This window comes from Wasmannia auropunctata, unplaced genomic scaffold, assembly GCF_000956235.1.
Source record: "Wasmannia auropunctata unplaced genomic scaffold, wasmannia.A_1.0 LD336041.1, whole genome shotgun sequence".
Taxonomy (NCBI): Eukaryota; Metazoa; Arthropoda; class Insecta; order Hymenoptera; family Formicidae; genus Wasmannia; species Wasmannia auropunctata.
In genome coordinates this window covers 76,504-86,375 of record NW_012026849.1, presented here as the reverse complement: position 1 = coordinate 86,375, position 9,872 = coordinate 76,504, and the positions used below count along the sequence as shown (strand labels likewise).

General features: G+C 32.5%; 1 protein-coding gene across 2 annotated transcripts; it reads right to left on the bottom strand.

Moving 5' to 3' along the window:
- Positions 1–911: 911 nt before the first annotated feature.
- On the bottom strand, positions 912–9,872 carry LOC105451869. Of its 2 annotated transcripts, none has more exons than XM_011692569.1 (3): positions 9,222–9,872; positions 2,457–2,641; positions 912–1,503 (listed from the first exon to the last, which is right to left on the bottom strand). In XM_011692569.1, the coding sequence occupies exons 1-3, from the start codon at positions 9,342–9,344 to the stop codon at positions 1,347–1,349; spliced, it is 465 nt and encodes a 154-aa protein (XP_011690871.1). In that variant the 5' UTR covers positions 9,345–9,872; the 3' UTR covers positions 912–1,346. The 2 variants fall into 2 exon arrangements, with proteins under 2 accessions (XP_011690871.1, XP_011690872.1); XM_011692570.1 differs by having other exon boundaries at positions 2,457–2,638.

The window sequence follows — 9,872 nt, the reverse complement described above, 5'->3', positions numbered from 1 at the left end:
TCAAATTATTAAAACACCATATTGTTTAAAAGAGTAGAATGTAAAAAATAGCCTGTTAAAACAGTTGCAAGTCAAAACAGATATCAATCGACAGATTTTGACGAATCAAATGTCATCAGATGCAAAGCATTTTTCTTTTGCAGAATATGAAACAGAATATTAAAATTATATTATATATCGTTACAAGTATACTTTCTCAGCAAGGATTTTTAGTACAAAGAAAAAAATATTCTTGATATATTTAAAGGGATACTGAAAGGTCGGCCAAATTTGCATGAGATCAATAAAACAGTCTGTTAATTTTAGTGGTATCTCTAAATGAACTTCTTATACAATATTTTTTGTCTCACTTAAACACGCACATTGTCCTTATTCAACTTATTGAAGCGCCATCTCTTGCAAAATCCGGCACGTACTGCTAAACGCAATTTTTGCTGTCTTTACCTTTTGTATTTTAGCTAAGCGTATGAATTACCATAAATTGCAGTCAGTAATGATATCTTTTTTTCTACGCTTTCAGTTGTAGCTTAAAAGGTTATGTATTATTCGTTCACGTACTTCGATGCGCGCGAGCTACTCATTTTGTATATATGAGTTACAGAACTTTTATACTAATGAAATGTTTACGTCAGGTGGTAGCCGTGTATGACCCAAAAAATATAACTTTTTAATTTTTTTTTCGTTTTTACTAGAAATTCATAATTTGCTTGCTTACATTTTATGTCTATTTCAATCCTATAAAAGTGTTTTCAATTCCGTTCAGTCATTTCGAAGTTATCGTTACGACTACAATGTGTCGGTAATTCTGACCTTTCAGCATCCCGGAGGAAGTGAATCATTTCACTCTTTTTGAGAGAATAAAATTATTTTATTCTCCGCATTGGATTGAAAATTTACTCTCGCTTAGAATAATTTTTCACTCCTTAAGAATGAAAAATTTGCTCCAAGAACGATTGCTTCACTCCCTTTTTAAAGTGAATATTCGCTCCTGCCGGACTGGCGAAACTTTCATGATCGCTAGGAGTGACATTTCACTCCCAAAAATTTAGAATGTAGCAATTCCAACTTTGACGATAACAAGGAATTTCGATATCACTTTGACTCGATTGGTCGCGAGCATTTGTCGCTCATTTGTGATCCTCTTTCAATTGTAACGAAACGATGTGGTAAAAGAGAAAATCACTTTCGAGATGTGCGGATAAAGATGTTATCGAAAAATCCAAGAGCTGCAGATGTCATGATGAATCGCGAAGGTGGACAACGATGGCGGTAACCGAGTTGGCGTGATGCGAGTTCGAATTATGTTCCAATGACGAGACGACGCCGCCGACCTCATCTCAGATGGTTTAATCGTGGGTACACCCAATTACATTGTCGGTAGACTCATTGTTAATTACAATGTCCATCGCCGTCGTGTTTTGGCGGCAGCGGTACTCGTACGCGGACGTCGACAGATTGTCCCTAACGCGCACGCACTTGTAGCTTTCATCCGGGCATTTACATCTGCGCAAATCAAGTCAAGAAATCTATCAGGAACGAACGACGAAATAAACAATTAAATAAATAAACAAGTAAAAAAACGATACATGTTCATTGCATGTTTGGAAAATGTCAATGTGACTCAATCAAGACTTTCCTTCATAGGGGAAGCCCGGGCAAAGCGAATATTTTATATTTTCATTTATCTATATTAGATAGCACTGAGTCTCTAGCAGTTGAAGGAACGTCCGGCCGGTAACGCTACGAAAGTGCGAAATAACATACGATTGCGCTTACGAGTGTTTGATGAAAAAATTGAGAGTTTTCTTACGATTTTTGCTAAGATATATAGCTTGATTATTAGTAGTAATTGTTCCTTAATCAGTGTAAATGATTTTTTATAAAAATTCTATTTTTAAAAGTGTATTCGAGATTAAAATTTTTCATTTGTTACAAAATTTATTCTGACTATTCGAAATTCGTGCCAAATAGATTATTTGAACAAAGCGGATAATTCCTCTTTTCTCTTATCTTCTTTAAAAAAAGGTTGAAATGTTTGAATTTTTTAGTTCTATTTTATTACATTTGAAAGTTAATTATATATTTAGATAATTATCAGAGTAAAAGATTTCTGATCTTAATTTTAACTATGTTATTTTTTTTCCCAAACCTTAACATAGTCGCTTTGCCTGAGTCTCTATACGTGATATTTTCATACATCCCGATTGCTAGAGGCGTGTTCATCTTCTATCTATATTTTAATATTTTTTTTACGTAAAAAATTTTTACTTTTACATATGACGTGAAAGTAAATTAAATGCGAAATTAATAGCAATTATTCTTTTCTCTAATTTATTAATCGCTTTATTATTTATATGTGTTCTCAAGGCAGAATACCGAATCCTTTAACATTACCATAATATTAATTAATAAATATAGTAACGTAGTAGTAATAGTAGTAGTCATAGATCACTCACGTATTTTTCATGAAATAATCGATGTAACGCGTAGTGTTATTCGTAGCTGGACAATAGACTGCCCATCCACAAATTTCTTCTATATAACAAATTCGTATCGACGCGTTTTTCTTATTGCTATCTTCCGTAGCTTGTGGAATCGTTACGTTTGTAAAGTCTTCCAGCAATACCCGTTGTAACTGCTTCTGTAATTAAACATACCAAACTATTGTAATTAGAAACGTATTTGCCTTAGGGATAATTTAAATAGTAGAGTAATTTGGATAATAGTAAGCATTTGCAAGAATTTCATGTAAATAAGAAATTTTAAGATACATTTCATTATATCAATAATATAATGAAATGTATTTTAAAATTTCTTTTAATCACAACCTTTTAACGGCGGGAGTGGTCGATATATCGACCACCCGGGCGACACATAATATTTTATGTTTTTTCAAGGAAAATGTTATGCGTTAAATATGGGAAAAATAGCATAAAAATTCCTGGAAGCATCCTTGACCTTGAAAATCGCTATTTCTTTTATAAACAAAAATTTAACCTTGAAATGGCGATTTTCAAGATCAAGGATACCACCAGGATTTTTGTCACTATTTTTCCCGTATTGAGCGCATCTAATTACGTAGGAAAATACTCTCAAACCTTCGCGCTAAATTTTTTACATTGGACTTTATCTTTGCGAGCGGAGTTGGTCGATATATCGACCAGCAATCAGGTTGGGGACTCCATATAAGAAATTCATTGAATTTATTTATAAATTTCACGTCTAATAAGAAGTCGATTTTGACTCATATTTCCCCGCCGTTAAAAGATTAAGCATAATTCTAAGCGACAGTTTATCAACTTCCGAGAGAACAGACAAGCTAAAAACAGCTTCGAAATGTACAGCAAGCTTTCTGGTAAAAAGTTACACAATTCAGATATATTGATATTACTTGACGCGACATCACTTTACACAAACATTCCGTTAGATCTTGTGATTAGTGGAGATTAGATTTCCAACAGATGGGAATTCATAAAAGATAAAACTAACGTTCCAAAAACGGATTTTATCGAAGCAGTAAAATTCGTACTAACATCCATCTATTTCTTTTTCAATGATGAAACAGTATACGAACAAACGTTTGGTACCCCGATAGGTTAATTGCCTTTTGTCATCGAAATTGCCGCAGAAATGGTAATGCAGGACTTGGAACAAAACATTTTAAACATCGTTTTTAACATTAGTAAGAAAACCGCTGTTCTACTACAGATACGTATGGACGACGTTTCATTAGCGGCACCGACAGACTACATACATAGATACAATTTTAAATTCTTTCAATAGAGACCACGATCGATTAAAATTTACTATAGAACACAAAAATAACCATTTTTAAGTTTCTTAGACCTAACTTTAAACATTATTGACAATATCATTTACATAGATTAATTTCACAAAAAGACATTCTCGGGGAGACTTCTCTCTTATCACTCAAAACATCCACAAAATAGAAATTATTTATATTATAATTTGGTAGACAGAGCTTTCCTTATACTTTTGCATCCTATGTTCCAGCAAAAAAATTTGGAACTTTTTTATCTCTTCTGTTAAAGAATGAATACCATCTGGATTTAATCTTTATCAAGATGAACATTAGACTAAAAAAACTAATAGACATCAAATTAAAATCCAATATGTTAAAAGAAACCGACGGACATAGTATCACAATGGAAAAAAACATGTGATAATAGAAAATTCTTGGTACTCTCGTACATTAAAAATATTTCGGAAATCGTGGCATCGATCATTAATAAGAATGAGTTCATAATAGGATACAGAGTGTACTCAATAAGATTGATATGTTCGTCAAAGCTCACAAAGATAAGAATTTGACTACGGCAAACAATAATGAAGTTTATAAAATCTTTTGTAACGACTGTGAGACATCTTATGTGGGACAAACCAAAAGGCAGCTTGGCACTAGATTCAAAGAACATAAAAGTAATATTAAGTTAGATCCTACAAAATATTTTGTCATTACAGAACACATTCTAGAATTTGGACATTCCTTTAATTGGAATAACATAAAAGTGCTCGACACAGAACATAACTATTATAAAAGGCTCATCTCTGAGATGTTGCGAAGAACAAAAGCATGGTTTAAATTCTATCAAGGACTTGGATATTATACTTATTGACAATTCTTATTTTGGGATACTTGATGAATTAAGTAAACATACATTAATATAAACAGCTTTGTACCGATCACTCTGAAAGGAAAAAAACTCAAATAACATTATACCGCGTGGGTCTCATTACCGAAGTACAGTCGTGGATAAAAGTGTCGCAACCCATTTGTCCACGACTGTACACCTCGACAAATAGACACGTATTATTCGTACTATCGTTTTTGTATCTGAAACAACTGCACCGTCGAATTATCATTGAAAATCCTTGTAAGTTACAAGACATTATATTGAAAAATAGCCTTTATTACACCGATCTCTGTACTATTAATTTGGAACCTCGAGCGTTTTTGTAATTATAACGTCTACTAGTACTCAAAATTGACACGCGAAAACAGAACGGAAGAGGTTTTAAAGGAAACATTCCAAGGCTACGTCACGAACAACAATCAAATCCAACATCTAGTTGCATAGAAAAATGTTTGTCATAACGAAACTACAGCATGCGCCGAAAGTAAGTATGCGATTTAATTCTCGTACCACAGCGGTAGTCGTACAGCGGTAGTCGAATCGACAAATACTTATAGTACCTATCCATTGTTTTAAGTTTCATATATTTTCTTTATATTCCAATTAACTTGATTGTATCAGTATTGATTTATTATGTTCGTTTTTACTTATTTATTTAAAATTTTTTATCTTCACGTGACATTTTTAACTTCAACTGAAAAGACTCCGTGTCGAAACGTCGACACGTCTTGTTTTATTATTTATACGATATTAAACTATTTATTTATTAGCATTATTTTCTTTCGTGATTTTATGTCACTTTTTACCTATGCTCGTTCCTTGGCCGATTGACTTTATACTTTTTGTTATTCAAATACGAGCTTGATATTACATTTAATTTAAAATTTCTTATTTTTCTGAAATTCTTGCAAATGCTTATTATTATCCAAATTACCCCACTATTCAAATTACCCCGCTGTAGTCTATATGTTTTGTACTTTTTTTTACGTACATCGATGAAGAATGTCAATTTTCAATCTATAACGTTTGACTTTAACACATTCGATCGAAATACACCGCTTAGTTTTTATGTGAATAGATCATACAAATTCAAAAGTTGTTTAACCGTTCTTATAGTCTCTCGCAGTTATCCTACTTGATGTATTAGTCATGTATGTATAATATGCGTCAAAACAAAATCGACACGTCCAGACGCGCGCATTCGTGCGTGCAAGCTGTTCGTGCGCGTAAAAATGCTCAGGTCTGGACCCGGGTTAATATCGTATAATTCATGTGTTCTTCTCTTCACGATTACAGCTTAACAATTTATTTAACATACAACTTATTTAACGATTCGGTTATCGTGAGCCCTTCGTAAGCTTGAACGATCAGGTATATACCGTTGTTTTTACATGAAACATCATATAAAATTATTGCAAGTTTTCTATTTCCTACAAAACTTAGGAAAAACAATAAATCAGATCGATGTAATGTCGCTACGTTACTGTAAATGCTCTTTAACAATTTTTTAACAATTTTATTAAGTAAATGCAATGTCGAATATTTTTTCATATGTTACTTAAATTTTTAACACGTAGTATGATACACATATACATATATATGCACGCGCGCGCGCGCGCGCGCGCGCGCGCGCATAAATATATATATAACCTTTAATTTTATATATATAAACTTTTCAATCCAAATAATTGTAATTACTTTGAAATTAATTGTCACATTGAAATTTATATAAGATTATTGTTGCAACAAGTAACTATATATATATATATATATCTCTATAAATTTCAATGTGACAATTAATTTCAAAGTAATTACAATTATTTGGATTGAAAAGTTTATATATATACATATATACATATATTAGGATGGACCGAAAAATTTATATATATAGTTACTTGTTGCAACACTAATCTTATATAAATTTCAATGTGACAATTAATTTCAAAGTAATTATAATTATTTGGATTGAAAAGTTTATATATTTATCAAATTCATTGAAAGTCGAAGTATTTTAAATGTTTTATTATAGTGGATTGAACGGAAAGTTCGTTCTGTTTTTTACTAACAAATGATATTAGTATAAATACAAAAAATAGAATAAACTTTCCGTTCAATCCACTATAATAAAACATTTAAAATACTTTGACTTTCAATGATTTTGATATTAGATTAAAAGTATTTAAATATTGCGAAATATTGCGTGCATTTCTGACAATGCAAACCAGGCGCGAAAAGGAGAGGAAAAGATGCAGTGATGCACATATTGCGCCAATGACGTTAACCGCTCAAAACGGTAAATGATATACAAACGTCATCATTGAATGAAGAATTGCCAATACTACGATCTACAAATTCGCAGACTCGATAGCCTCTCGTATCAAATGAGATACTGCTTCGCGCTTTATCGTCGTCTTCTCTTAAAAATCTTTTGTCGTTATTTTGATCTAAATAAATAGAAGGTAGGAAAGAAATTTTTATACAAATATATTATTATATAGTACAATGGGGTTTTTGATCGCGGCGTCTGAAAATAAACGAAAATTAAAAGTTTGATCTACGTACTCTTTATGCATTTACTTGAAAGAAGGAAAGCGTCGTCGATTCAATCGCGACATACACTGCGAATAATAATACAATTTTAATTTGACGAACAACAAATATGCGAATGAATATTGAGTTTTTTTTACATAATTAAAATCATAAAAGCGAATTATGTCTATATAATCATGTATAATTATCTAAATTTATAGATATAGAAATTTGCATCTTTTCAGGAATTCATCATATAATTTCATTACAGTATACTCGCAGCTGTTATGAGATTTAAAACGAGTTGTGCAGTCATAACGATTCGATTCAATTGTTGTGAAATTCGCTCTTTATCGAATAGCGAGCGACGAGCGGTTCTCGCATGGCGAAAGAAAACAACAATCTCGAGGCCGTGGCTCGATAGATTTAATTCATGAGTAAAACTACTCGCGCACGCGAGTGAGCCGTCAGCATGCCGAGTGTCTCGATAAACGTATTTATGTCCCTTACATACATATATGTAAGGGAGAGGGGAGGGGGGGCGGGCAATTAGTGACGAGGGGTAAATAATGTCAAGTTAAATTTTTCCTCTTTCCCGCGTCTATTTTACTACTTATACTCGTTAATAAAAAGACAATTCTCAAGCATCTAATCAGCTTCTGAAAAAGCGGTAAACATTAAAACCCAAATATAGCTAGCGAAAAAGCCTAAAATTTTGCATTCGTGAAGCAAGGTAAACTTAGAATTTTTTTGGTATTTCAAGTTATATTTTCTTAATTGTTGAATCGTTGAATGAGATCTAACCTATTCTATATCATATATTTTTGTTACATTTTTCCTCTATTTTAATATAATTCCTATGCTTGTATATTAACTTCATTTTAAAGGAAAAAGTAGTTCTCGGGGTAAATAATGGCAAATTTTTGTGTGATAAATAATGACAAGTCAGAAAACTTTTTAAATATTTGAATATGATTTTTCTAATTTATTTGGGATAATATGAGATTAGTTACAAGGCAAGTTCCAGAATTATTGTAATCTTCAATAAGAAATATTAGTCTGTTATAATGCTTGATATGCTAGATTGATGAAATTGGACATTTATCTTTAAAAGACAATATAATTTCTAAATAATTTTATGCTTTTTCTTTTGTTATCTCTCTGTAACAAAGAAATATTAGTTTAGTTTTGCAAAAAGCAGCCAAAGATTTGTTTTGTTTTTTATTTCATCTTTATTTTTTTATTTATTGCGATAAATGCATTTTTAAACATGTATAATTCTTTTATTTTATAATACATCTTCTTAAATTTTTTACTAAAATAAAAAATATATGTATTTTATATATAAATTAAAATTTATAAAAAAATATCGTTGAAAGCTAAGTGCAGGGCAAATGATATTACCACTATTATTTATCAATAAATAAAAATTTAGAGGTAGGTAGAAATTAATATAAACTACCTTATCTAATCAAAATGTCAATAAGAAGATCGAATAGGAGTTAAGGAGATTTTATTTATTGATAAGTAATAGTGATAATATCATATATATATATATATATATATATACCTATATATATATATATATATATATTACAACCGTATAAGTGTTTCACACACAATGAATAAGATAGGCCAATGCATGGTTGTACCAGGATCTTGGTGCTGCAATTATTTTATTATGTGATTCTACATACGTATCTTAGCTTCGACTAAACTGCATAAACTTATATATTATTTGAACAGCAAAGAAAATATTTTTTATTTATATAAAAATGTATTTTAATTCCTCCAAGTGGCGATTGAATGTGACATGTTTTTCGAGCTGACGGAAGTAATTACGAAAAAACGAATTAAGATATCGACTGATTCTTTTTTTCTCTTGATCCTAATACTTTAACGCATGACGTAAACTCTCACCATTTCTGGATAGCAAACTACATGAATTCACCAGACTTTTCATTCGCGCTCGATCTTTTTCTTTCATTACATTTGGTCTTTCACTTTCGACCAACTATTTTCGTGGTCAAATCTTACCTCGGGACGGACTGCCGCCGTATTGATGAGAGCTGGATAACACAATGTAACGATGAGGGTAACGACAACGAATATTCTCACGTTGTGATAACTGACTTTCGCGCGCGGATTAGACATTTCCATTTGTACGTATGGCACACGTATGGGGACGTACTCACGGAGATGCAGATCACAAATAACTTCCGAGTCTCCCCAACTTATACCACCTGCAAGATCGTGCGTAGACCTTTGTGCGTGGCCTTGCGCGCTTGTCTCTGTCGCGACGCGACGAGTCCTCGTGCACGTCGGCGTTGTGATTGCACACTGGTGAAACGCGCGCGCGTTTACACACTACGCGAGTGACGCGGAGCAACACGAAGCGGCGTAGGGCGACGCGAAACGGACTGGACCGTTTTCCTCCGAGAGCACTGCTGACAAGTTCGCGGGGATGTCGCGAAAGAATGTCACAACGAACGTGACGAGCGCGAACAGAGTGATTTGAACGACGGTGTTGAGATTCGAAAATGTTAAATGGAAAACGAAACGTCGGGAATGACCTTTTCTATAGAAATGTATCAGAATACACGAGCGCGCACGTTCTCTTTCAGTTATCGAATTATACGCGTCCGGATATTCTCGGGACTTTATACATAGACTGTCTTCTCGTATAGA